We start from the raw sequence: 12,982 nt of genomic DNA, 5'->3' as shown, positions 1-12,982 counted from the left end.
GGGCTTTCCTAACTTCACAGCTGTGAAGTTAGGAAAGCCCTGTCTAAGCAAGAGATGGCTAGTGCTTCATCCAGCCAGAGAGGTCGAAGTGGTTCTGGAAACTTTGGTGGTGGTCGTGGAGGTGGTTTCAGTGGGAATGACAACTTTGGTCGTGGAGGGAACTTCAGTGGTCGAGGTGACTTTGGTGGCAGCCGTGGTGGTGGCGGATATGCTGGCAGTGGGGATGGTTATAACGGATTTGGTAATGATGGAAGCAATTTTGGAGGTGGCGGAAGCTACAATGATTTTGGCAATTACAACAATCAATCTTCAAATTTTGGACCCATGTAAGGAGGAAACTTTGGAGGCAGAAGTTCTGGCCCCTATGGTGGTGGAGGCCAATACTTTGCCAAACCATAAAATCAAGGTGGCTATGGTGGCTCCAGCAGCAGCAGGAGCTATGGCAGTGGCAGAAGGTTTTAATTACTGCTGGGAAACAAAGCTTAGCAGGAGAGGAGAGCCAGAGAAGTGACAGGGAAGCTACAGCTTACAACAGATTGGCGAACTCAGCTGAGCACAGTGGTGGCAGGGCCTAGCTGCTACAAAGAAGACATGTTTTAGACAACACTCATGTGTGTGGGCAAAAAACTCGAGGACTGTACTTGTGACTAATTGTATAACAGGTTATTTTAGTTTCTGTTCTGTGGAAAGTGTAAAGCATTCGAACAAAGGGTTTAATGTAGATTTTGTTTTTGTACCCATGCTGTTGATTGCTAAATGTCATAGTCTAATCATGATGCTGAATTAAATGTCATTTTTGTTTTTTTTTTAATGTGCTGCGTAAAGTTAGTCTACTCTGAAGCCATTTTGGTAAACTACCGTGTGAAGTTAGAATCCCTTCAGGGTGATGCCAGGTTCCATTTGAAATTTATTTACAACCTGCTTTGGTGGAGAAGCTGTTGTCTTCAGAACCTTGGTATAGTTGAACTGACAGTTACTGTGATGTGACCTGGAGTTTAAATGGGTGACCATTTAAAGGGTCACCCATGCCAAGTCATGGAGTTTTTATTATTATTATTATTATTAATGACTGTTGGCACATCCTATGCAATATATCTAAATTGAATTATGGTACCAGATAAAGTTTTAGATGGGAATGAAGCTTGTGTATCATCCATTATCATGTGTAATCAATAAAAGATTTAATACCCTCAAAAAAAATGTTTCCTGAGGGAGTGCTCCCCTGGTCTAACAAGGGGAACCAAGTGTCTCATCCAAGGGTCACTGCTGATAATGCAAAGGAAAAGGCAAATGTGCGAAAAGGAAAAGGCATTGTGGACACAGATTTAGTTATCCTCTGTGAGAGACAGCATGGGGGCCTGAGGAGAGAGGCAGGGGTGACTCATGTTATGAGTTCTATTCTAGATGCACTGACGTTGTATGGGTGGGGTGGGTTCAGTACAAAGAGACAGTGAGAGACAAGACTTAAGGATCCTCAGCACAGGTGGGAGAGCACACTATGTTATCAAAGGGAGAGTGTGCAACAGGGAAAACACAGCTCAAGTAAATTCCTGATGAGAGGGCAGCAAGGCGAAATGCAGCCAGGAAAAGGATCAGAGGAGGGACACTAAAGAGGGATCAGGAAAATCTCAGAATCCAAGGTGGGAGCTCCAAGAAGACGGGCTTAGTCAATAGCATTTAATTTGATGGTCAAAGAAGATGAGGCCTGAGAAAAATGTTATCATCAGCTGCATTTATTCAGACTTGCCTGGAATAACTTGGATATGTATTGAATTCAACATCATCCACACAGGTCATGAATTTTCCATCAGCAGCTGCTAATAGTTGCTAACATTTACTGAGTGCTGACTACATACCAGGCACTAAGCTGTGTGCACTAAACCATATCATTCCATTCTCACAATAATTCCCAAGGTGTTGAAGTGTTAATCCTCCTTCAAGGGTGAGTAAACTGAGGGTCAGAGAGATTAAGTAGCTGGCCCAAGGTCTCACAGATGGTAGCTAATGCTGATTGTGAATTGATGATAAGCAGTTCTTACAGCTTACATGTATTAGCTCATTTTATCTTCATAACACTCTAGGAGGTAGTTGCTGCTATTATTTGCTCCCCTTAGTTTCATCTCTCTCCTTTCAAACACATGGGGGGAAAAGGCACAGACAGGTCTGTTCAAATAATAAATTGTGGCTTTTGAATTTAAACCCAGCATCCAAAATCTACATCCTATTGCTTATAAGAATATAAAGACAGAACCTCAAAAAGCTCTGAAAAATTACTCCAAAGACACAGGGGGGAAAGGTGATTTATATGTGATTTTGGTGAAAAGGGAATAATGCAATTAAGCACATATTTTTCCAGAAGGTTTCTACTAGTACCATGAAGCTTTTGGTATCATGAGGAATCGTCATCACCATGAAGGACTTTAGTGCTTTTCTTGATAAGAGGAGATACAACAATTGGCTCATAAAATTGGCTCCTGAAAATATCTCTCTGAAGATCACTATTTGTTAAAAGAACACTAGAAAAAACTTACCATGAAAGAAATGGATACAAAGGGCAAAGTGAATAGGATTCATAGAGTTGCTTTCAAAGAATATTCAAGAGGATCTCTAGATAAACTAAAAGATTTAGCCAAGTTAGTTGCTTTGAAATCAGCATTGTCTTATACTTAATATAAATTCAAAATTATAATTTCAAAAAAGAATCCCCATTCACAATAGCAAGAGAAGTTTTAAGAAATATAGAAAGAATTCTTTTTTAAGAAAGGAGATTCAGACTGATTGCAAAAATTAAAAAACCTTATCGAAAAGTTACTATTTAGAAGAGCACTGGCTTTTATGGCTCTAACATGGCAGGCAATGGCACCCCACTCCAGTACTCTTGCCTGGAGAATCCCATGGATGGAGGAGCCTGGTAGGCTGCAGTCCATGGGTTGCGAAGAGTCAGACATGACTGAGCGACTTCACTTTCACTTTTTACTTTCATGCATTGGAGAAGGAAATGGCACCCCACTCCAGTACTCTTGCCTGGAGAATCCCAAGGACAGAGGAGCCTGGTGGGCTGCCGTCTATGGGGTCGCACAGAGTTGGACACAACTGACTTAGCAGCAGCGTGGCAGGCCTGTGGCCACTAGATGGCAACAGAGTACCAGACACAAACTGAAGGAACTCAGGAAAATGATGGTAGAACAGCATGAACCTGTGATTCCTAATCAGTGAACCCATCATAACAAGCAAAATGTGATAGAGAAGCCTATGAGTGTGTTCTAGTCAACAGGTCCAAATCTGGCCAGAGTAGGTAGATAGATGGCAGCGTGTGCAAGGAAGATCTTAAAATACCATAGTTAGATCTCCAACTCCTGAAAGGTGACCAGTGACAGGAGGCAGGACATGGTCATGCCTTTAGAGATAAGAGGCATAAGTTAGAAAGATCCAAGGGGATCACCAAGTGAAAGTTAAGTCTTTTTCTGATTTGTGGTACTGTTGACATATCAACTTAATACAGGTAAGAGGACATGGCCAACTATAGTCTCAGATGAGAATTAAAAACATATGCCATATCTCCTTTCTGAGCTGATTTAGTCAAATACACCTTTTTCTAAGGAATCTCCAAGGGCCATAAGAAGTATATGTTAGAAAGACCCAGGGGATCAAGTGAAAGACTTAACTTGGTGATCCCCTGGATCTTTCTAACACATGCCTCTTATCTCTAAAGGCATTACTACGGCCATGTTCTGCCTCCTGTTGCTGGTCAGCTATCAGGAGTTGGAGCTCTAACTAGGGTATTTGAGAGTCAAACATGACTGAGTGACTTTGGGCTTCCCTGATGGTTCAGTCGGTAAAGAGTCTGCCTGCAATGCAGGAGACATGGGTTTGATCCCTGGGTCAGGAAGATCCCCTGGAAAAGGAAATGGCAACCCACTCCAGTATTCTTGCCTGGAAAATCCCATGGATAGAAGAGCCTGGTGGGCTACAGTTCATGGGATCATGAGTCAGACACAACTTAGTGACTAAACCAAAAAAATCTCAACAAAATGATTTTGTCTGGAAAGAGAACATTCATTTGATGAAGCTCCTGTTTGATGGCATTTGGGTCATGCTTCAAGTTTTCTTTTATGTAGTCCCTTCCTTAAGCAGATGCAGAAATGGATTTGTCGTTTATTTTAGTGTGTGTCCCACCAGAATGTAAGCTCCTTGAAAGTAGGGACTTGTCTATGCACAGATATATCCTCAGACACTGGAACTTTGTAGGAATTTAATACATTTCATATCTGTTTTGAATAGATACAGATATGACGATAATAACAATGGGGAAATTATCCTCTAAAAGTTAAAGGATGACAGTATTTCTAAATAATTCTCTTACCACGTTGAGCTTTATGTGCCCATTCCCTATTGTTAGCTGTGCCTACACTAAAATGAAATATGATGTTCTCTAAGGAAAAAAAGGTTTCTGTCTCCTGAGATGGTAACATATTTAGGCAATCATCAGAAAGAGATGGGCTAAGAGTCTAATGTAAAGAAATGAAGGATCAATAGAAATTATACTCACTTGAAGAATGTTAAAGTTACAATTCATATTTTTTTTAAATAAGTAGTTATATTTCATAATGCATTTTAAAAAGCACACTTTAGAAAGACCTCTGCTTTGGGTCAAGAAGGAGCATAACTTAGCTTTATTAAAGTTAAAAACTTCTGCTTTTCAAAGGAAATGTTAGGAGAATAACACAATGATTTATTAGAGTATAAATCACAGGCTGAGAGAAAATATTTGCAAATCATGTATTTGATAAAGGACTAGTATGCAGATTATATTAGGAACTCATAAGGCTCGATAATAAGAAATCAAACAATACAACTAAAAAATTGACAAAAATTTTGGACACTTCACCAGGGAAGATATACAGGTGGCAAACAAATACATGAAAATATGGTCAACATCTTTAGCCATTAGATAAAGGCAAATAAGATATCAATAACATATTTTAGTATTCTTGCCTGGAAAATTCCATGGGCAGAGGAGCCTAGTGGGCTACAGTCCATGGGGTTGCAAAGGGTTGGACACAACCGAGTGGCAGAGCACACACACACACCATATTTCAGAATGATTAAATTGAAAGGACCAGTCACACCAACTGTGAGGATGTAGGAGAACAGGAAACTCTCATATACTGCCAGGGGGAAATGTAAACGGTTACAAACACTTTGGACAACACTGGTGGTTTGTTTAAAAGTTAAATATACACCTGCCATATGGTCTAATCAGTCCATTCCTAGATATTTACCCAAGACAAATGAAAGCATATGTCCATACAAAGACTTGCATATGAACATTCACAGAAGCTTTATTTATGTCCTAGCTGAAAACAATGCAAATGCCCATCAACAGTGGAATGAATACACATCTGTGGTATATCCATGCAATGAAATATTTCTCTGGAATAAAAAGGAATAAACTACGGATATACACAACTTGGATGAATCCCCAAATAATGAGCTGACTGAAAGAAGACAGACCCAAAAAGTATAACTGTGTGATTTACAGAAAACTCTAGAAAATGCAAACTCTTAGTGACATAAAGTGGATCAGTGGTGGGTTGGGAGTGGAGGTGGGAGAGGTCCTGGAGGAAGGGATTGCAAAGACAGTCCCTACAGGAGTTAACTTTTGGAAGTGATGGATAAACTTGTTATCTTGATTACAATGATGGTTTCACGGGTTTTTAATATGTCAGAATATATCAGATTGAACATTTTAACATGTGCATTTTATTGTATGTTTACTATACCTCAATCAAACGGTTAAAAGGAAAAAAAAGCCCACACTTTAAAGGCCATAATCGTACCCTTACTATAAACTGGATAAAAGCACTAATACCCTGATGATCATCTTTTTTCATTAGGTTAAAAAAATAAGATTAGGACATCGATAACTTTTTACAAGTTACAGTCTTGGTTTTCTTAATTTTACATTGATAATGATAACTCCCAGCTTGTAGGACTGTTCTAATTACTAGTGTCTATTTTGCTCAGCATTGCACTCCCAAGGCCTAGCATAAAACAAATGCTTCATAAATATCTGTTAAATGAATAACAGCAAGTGCAATATTAGCACAGTACCTGACCCATGGCTGGAATTCAATCCATGGAAACCAATAATGGAATACAAAGAGGAGGAGTTGCAGGAGGGAGCTCTCCTTACTCACCCTCTGGAATGAAGGAGGCCCGAGTACATAAAACACATGCAATGTGTTAATATTGCTTTGAAAATGTCTCTAAAAATTCTGTGATTCCATTTTTTTCTTTTCAGCATGAGGTATTGGGTTGTTGCTATGAAAAATATACCTTCAAGGTGAATTTTGCCCAAGCTTGATATTAGTTATATTATGTTTGCCTTATGTGTCTTATTACTTAACACTGAACAATTTATAAATGTAAGTCCTTTTGATAAGGCAAATGTTTGGAAAATACTTCAGCTGCTAGTGATTCCAGTATACTTTCATTATGTGTTGCTCTCCAGGTGGGATATTAATCCGTACCTTTAAGTTTTGACAGCCTATAAGCACACCCTTCAATTACTTCCAAAAGGCTGTACAGGTTGCGATATATTTAAAAATCAATTGTTCTTTCTCTACTCAGTTTTATTATGGTGCTGTATAAACACTAGTTTTTCTATTCTGATTGAGAATGGTGGTTTGTTTCTGAGTACTTCATAATTTAGTTTGCTAGACTTGAGATGCATTCCATTCTGTAGAATTATTCTTTGAGCACATACATACTCATTAAGTGATCTTCATTAAATTTTTTAGTATAATGAGCTTTCAAAAATATATGAATGTGCTCAATAACTATGAAACTGAACTGAACTGAGTTCTATCAAGTCTTCTGGTGTATACAGGCAGTTTCAGCGTGCCTGGTGTAGCTATCACAGCAACTGTAAAATTCCATACTGGAGGGTTTGCTTTTCTGTATTTTTTTTTTTTTTTTACAAATTAGACTATCCCAGCAAGTAGTCACCTTAGACATAAGAAACTACTAACTCTGGAACCTTATTAAATGCCTTTTTAATAAGCAAAGGCAGTTACCTTGTGCTTTGAAAAGGAGATTGTCTTCGCTCAGGCTTAACTTGGTTGGGCAGTGGTCTAAAGTTGTTTCGCCTTTAGACAGCCTTATCTTTTGAGAGAACATATAGGAATGATTATTACCATATATCCTTAAACTGTCCATGGCTGATTTATTCTTGCCTTTCCCTCTGTCCCCACACGGCTATGTCCCTACTTCTCTCTCTTCCTCCCTTCTCCATTCTTCCTCAGATTTTGGTTGCTTTTCCCCACAGAAAGTACCTAAACCACAGTTTCTAAAGCCGGGCTACTGAGGGGAGCTTGTCTGGGGGCTCATTTCCAAATCCCAAAGTCTCATATGCTGTTAAATTTCTCAAACTGTTTTGTCTTCTGTTTCATACTATCTTATTGTTAGTTTTAATATAAAATAATGGCCTGTTTCCCTGTTCCCTAAATCTTTCAGTTAAAGAAAGTTCTAAACAGTTGTGCAGGACCTTGCACCTCCCTGGAACTGTCAAGTCCCTTCAGGGACACACAAGCCCTTGAGTTCCGCCAGTGGCCCAGCTCTGCTCCAGAATGGGAAACCGTCACACACAGCGTTTCCCCCTCATGGCTCCCTCCCCACTTTTCTCCGTTAGAAATTTTGTCCACATGCTAGACAACTAGTCTCAGGTGACCTTTGTTTACTTGTTCCTTTTAAAACTATCTACAGCTCTATAAATCCTGCCTAGAAAATTTCTAATTCTAGTTACTTCATGAATATTCCCACCCCTCTGTGCTTTCCCTTCCACTGGGAACAAATGCATGATAACATAATTTTAGTGATACTTGTAAATCAAAAGAAAATAAAAATATTAAATTTGGAAATAGAATTAGACATTTCAAAGAATAAGAGCCATCTATGTCAGAAGTTTCTTCATACTTCTCACATGCATCTAATTCTCAGCCCTACTTTTCTTAAATTAAAATTACTTTTCTTCAAGCTCTGCCATTGAAGACAACTACAAACAATTCTTCTTTCAGCTACCTTCAGTTTTATTTGGTCATAAGTATTGTGATACAATTCTACTATTGATGGGTAAAACATGTAGAATTTTGGCTATAAGACTGATAAAATTAGCTTTTCTGGGCTAACTTAAGAGCTTACTAATTTTTAAGCAACTGCTATGTAATAATGAATAATTGTTAAAAAAAAAAAAACATTGGTAAGTTGCTGCTTGCTTATACATGAACAAATATCCATCTTGAGTTTATGGTAACTGTGATTTCTGTTTTGACCTAGGCAGACATAATACTTCTCAATGAAAGAATTTATTGGTTGAATGAATACATGAGTTGTAATGCCCTGTGTTAATCTGAGGGGCTCTACTTTTAAACTATATAGTGTATATAAGCAAATAAAATGGACTAAATCCCATGTTACTTACCTTTGAGAGAGGTTTCCAGCTGAGATCTAGATGCAGAAAAGTAGATGGTATATCAAAAGGAATTTCAATACTTTCTTCTTTCTTTTTCTCTGCCTGTGGTTGAGGGGTTAAGGCTTTCTGTGGTCTGATATCCCAAAAGCATATTGTGCTTAAAAAAAGTTTACAGTTTATTTTTAAACTAAGTACAAAGAAGAGGTATAACCTCAAGACTACCATCCTCGCTGCTATACATTGACATTGTGATTATGGCTATATTTGATATCTCCAAAATTAAGATTTTAATGAAATGGGACTATTTTGCATTTCATATTTTAGAGAATTATAAAGTTTATAGGATTATTTAATGATTTTGCTAGTATTGAGACTAATATTATCATACATGGCAATTGAATTTGGCAACTGACAATTTTTTTTGTGATGCAATCTTTTTTGAAAAAACTTAAGAACTTTATTGAAATATAACTCATATGCCGCAAAATTCACCCACTTAAAGTACACTTAAAGTGCTTCCCTGATGGCTCAGTGGTAAAGAATCTGCCTACAATGCAAGAGATGTGGGTCTGATCCCTGGGTGGGGAAGATCCCCTGGAGAAGGGAATGGCAACCAACTCCGGTATTCTTATCTGGAGAATCCCATGGACAGAGGATCCTGGTGGGCTATAGTCCATGGGGTCGAAAGGAGTTGGACACAACTGAGTGACTAATACTTTCACTTCACTTTCTTTCACTTAAAGTACAGAATTAAGTGGTTTTTAATATATTAATTGAATTGTGCCAACCATTACCATAATCAATTTTAGAAGATTTTATATCACCTCTCCCCCAAGAATTTGTGTACAGATTACCAGTCATTCCCCATTTCCTTCAGTCCCTCCCACCAGCCCTGAGCAACCACTAATCTCCTTACTGTCTCTACAAATTTGTCTATTTTGAACATTTCATATAAATGGAATCATACAATATGTGGTCTTTTGTGACAGGCTTCTTTCACTTAGCATGTTTTTGAAGGTCATTCATGTTGTAGTATATATCAGCACATCATTCCTCTTTATTGTCAAATAATACTCCATTGTATGGACTATACTACACTTTATACCCCTTCATCATTTGATGGACTGATGAATGAATAAATAAAACTGGGTTACTTCCCCTTTTTGCTATTATGAATAATCCTGCTATGAACATTTGTTGATAAGTTTTGTGTGGGTGTAGGTTTTCATCTCTCTTGGATATATAGTAAGGACTTGAATTGCTGAGTTACGTGGTATCACCTATGTTTAATCTTTTGAGGAACTGTTAAGACTGTTTTACAAAGCAACTGAATCATTTTTGAGAATTCCAATTTCTCTACATCCTTACCAGATGTATTATTTATCTTGAAGATCCCAATTTCTCTACATTGTCAACAACACTCACTATTTTTTGGTCTTTTTTATTTTGGCTATCTAGTGTGTGTGAAGTGGTATCTAATCAAAAGTGATTCTGATTTGCATTCCCTTTGCTGGTGTAATATCTAGGAAATCATTACCTAATCCAAGGTCATAAACACTTATATTTACGTGTGTCCATGTTTTTTTCCTAAGAGCTGTTTAGTTTTAACTCTTACATTTAGCTCTTTATTTCATTTTCAATTAATTTTTAAATATAAATTTATTTATTTTAATTGGAGGCTAATTACTTTACAATATTGTATTGGTTTTGCCATACATCAACATGAATCAATTAATTTTTGTAGAGAGTGTGAGGTAATTCTTTTGCAGGTGAATACCCATTTGTCCTAGCACCATTTGTTGAAACACGATTTTTCTCCACTAAATTGCCTTGGTACCCTTGTTGAAAATCAGTTGGCCACATACATATGGGTTTATTTCTGGGTTTATCTCTTCTCTGAATCTTGAACAGTTATACAATGATTGGAACTGATCCTTTCTGATGGAAGAGGCTGGCCATTCATTCTGGCTATTCACCATATACATAGTGAGCTATAGGTAGATGATGCATTTGTCTTCAGAGTCTCATTTCCTCGATCCATAAGTATTTTTTCAGGGTTATTGACAATATAAAAAGAGTTAACCTGCTAAAGCATGTATTACAGTATTGTCATAAACTTCCAATAAAGTAATTTTGTTCACTTAAGGTAACTATAGTCAATTTCTGTTGCTTGTAATCACAGAACCTTACCCAATACATGTCCACAGGATTAATTAATTCAAGTTATTTATGCCTTCATCTGCCATTCCACAGCTGCTTCTGCTGCAATCAGTGCCTAAAGCTTAAGGGGTCGTGATTTCTACGGGGGTCAAAGCTTTTTGGAATTGTAAAGTTTTGCTAGTATCTGGATGTAGATAATACTATTCCCATTCATACGTCCTACTTCACTATGAATTTTCAGTTCTATAAATTGAGGGATACAAGTTTTAAAAATAAACATTTTTCAACATAGTTCCTGAGTTATTTATAAAAACACTTGTAATAAATGTTCAATAAAAAGTGCAAGACTCTTCCACCTTCTAAAAGAAACTTTACCAATTAAATGTTGTCATCTTCATAATTGTGAGATAAAATTGAATATAAACAAACATTGCAAAATTACAAGTATGTGACTATGAAGAACCAGAATAACCTTATGGATAATGTTTATACAATACTACCAATCATGAAATCTAGTTCATTCTTCTTTTTACAATATATCCGTATCCATAAGAAGATTTTTTTAAAACCAGCAACAATGTAAAATTCTGTCCTTTAGTTAATCAGGCTTAATTGCTGCAACAAAGATTATTTAAGGAACAGAAGAGCACAACAATCTAATAAGCATCAGATAAAGATTATATTGTTTAAAAACAAATGTAATGATTAAAATAAGACATACCAGTCTGCCGAACAAGTGACAAGTTGACAGGATATTCCACTTCGATTTTCAAAGACATTTCCCAATCTGTTAATCTATTTTTAAAAATGCTAGAAATAAGTTCTGTGTACCTAGAACAGTGATGACTTTTTTCTCAAAGCTTTTTATGTTAAAAGTTTTTCTTCTTTAACATTTTTTAAAAGAACATAACACAAACACAGAATTTGGAAACTGGAAGGTTTTGAAATCAAATATAATTCTGACATACATCTTTTCCAGTCCTTTTTCACAGAAACATTTTTACATTTTAAAATTAGTTTTAGTTAGTATGAATATAAATTTCCATCCTAAGATTTTTCAGTTACTGCAATTTGAAAACTTACCTATGTAGTCATAAACCATTCTGGTTTTTAATATATAGATGATATGCCATAACTTTATTACTATTATTATTAGAAATGCAAAATGTAATAGAAAAACTTCTGTTTTTCACTGTTAATTATGGAGCTGAACATAGGTGCTTTTATGAGATTGTTAAGCAGGTAAAATCAATAGATAAGAGGCTTGGTGTTAAATTAGATACAGCATGCAGTGAATACTGGGCACCTGCATTCTTTCAGTAATTAGTGGCACAACTCTGCTAGCACACAGAGGAGTCCAAGGAGGGTTAGTGGCTTAGAGTCCCGAAGGTCCACGTTTCCAACCAGCCAGCTCGCAAATGAGGTGAAAGATTGTTTGTGGCAACCTCTGACAGCGTTAAAGGAGATCAGTCCTGGGATTTCTTTGGAAGAAATGATGCTAAAGCTGAAACTCCAGTACTTTGGCCACCTCATGCGAAGAGTTGACTCATTGGAAAAGACTCTGATGCTGGGAGGGATTGGGGGCAGGAGGAGAAGGGGACGACAGAGGATGAGATGGCTGGATGGCATCGCTGACTCGATGGACGTGAGTCTGAGTGAACTCTGGGAGTTGGTGATGGACAAGGAGGCCTGGCGTGCTGCGATTCATGGGGTTGCAGAGAGTCGGACATGACTGAACGACTGAACTGACTGACTGATGAGAGCGCTACTCTCAAATCAACAGGAAAAATGACTTTTCCCAATGCCCTACCTACCCGATAGAACTGATGAGCAAAACGGCAAAGGTGGAGGGTTCCAGCAGCAAATAAACAGTGACAGTAGGGGTGGGAGAATACACGTGCTGCAGTGCTAAGGCCTGTGGGCGTCACAGGAGCGAGGACCCTGGAAGCCTGGCTGGCTCTGCTGTGGCCTGAGCCCAGTCAGGTTCAGTTACAGCTGTCACCTTCCACTGTGATTGACAAACAATCAGGAACCCATGTTTCCTTCCCCTCTAAGAAGGCTTCCCTCTTGTAGGAAGCTCAAGACTCCAGACTTGCACTTACTCTGGCGCTTTATGCATTAATGATTGAAAAAAAAAACAAAACATAATTATGAAAGTTTGGGAAATAGAAGTTTTTAAAATCAAATATAGTTCTACCTTATATCCTTTTCCAATCTTTTTCATGGATACACTTTGACATGATTTGTCAAGATACGCATGTGACTGTGTATCTTAGGACACAAATTGGATTATTTCTTTGTATAAATTCCCCAAATTTTGTATTAATGGTCAAAAACTTTGAAAATGTG

At 37.5% G+C, this 12,982-nt stretch overlaps 1 protein-coding gene across 1 annotated transcript in view; it reads right to left on the bottom strand.

The window, feature by feature from the left end:
- WDR63 (WD repeat domain 63) overlaps positions 1–12,982 on the bottom strand; it is an 86,468-nt gene that overhangs the window by 27,956 nt on the left and 45,530 nt on the right. Inside the window, exons 14-16 of the mRNA XM_010860318.1 lie at positions 11,355–11,428; positions 8,483–8,630; positions 7,080–7,167 (exon numbers count right to left, since the gene is read on the bottom strand). Coding sequence (XP_010858620.1) covers positions 7,080–7,167; positions 8,483–8,630; positions 11,355–11,428 — 310 coding nt within the window. The remainder of the gene's footprint in view (positions 1–7,079; positions 7,168–8,482; positions 8,631–11,354; positions 11,429–12,982) is intronic.

This window comes from Bison bison, unplaced genomic scaffold (assembly GCF_000754665.1).
Source record: "Bison bison bison isolate TAMUID 2011002044 unplaced genomic scaffold, Bison_UMD1.0 scf7180017864466, whole genome shotgun sequence".
Taxonomy (NCBI): Eukaryota; Metazoa; Chordata; class Mammalia; order Artiodactyla; family Bovidae; genus Bison; species Bison bison.
The sequence above is the reverse complement of the archived record's forward strand: the minus strand, read 5'-3'. Positions and strand labels throughout refer to the sequence as shown.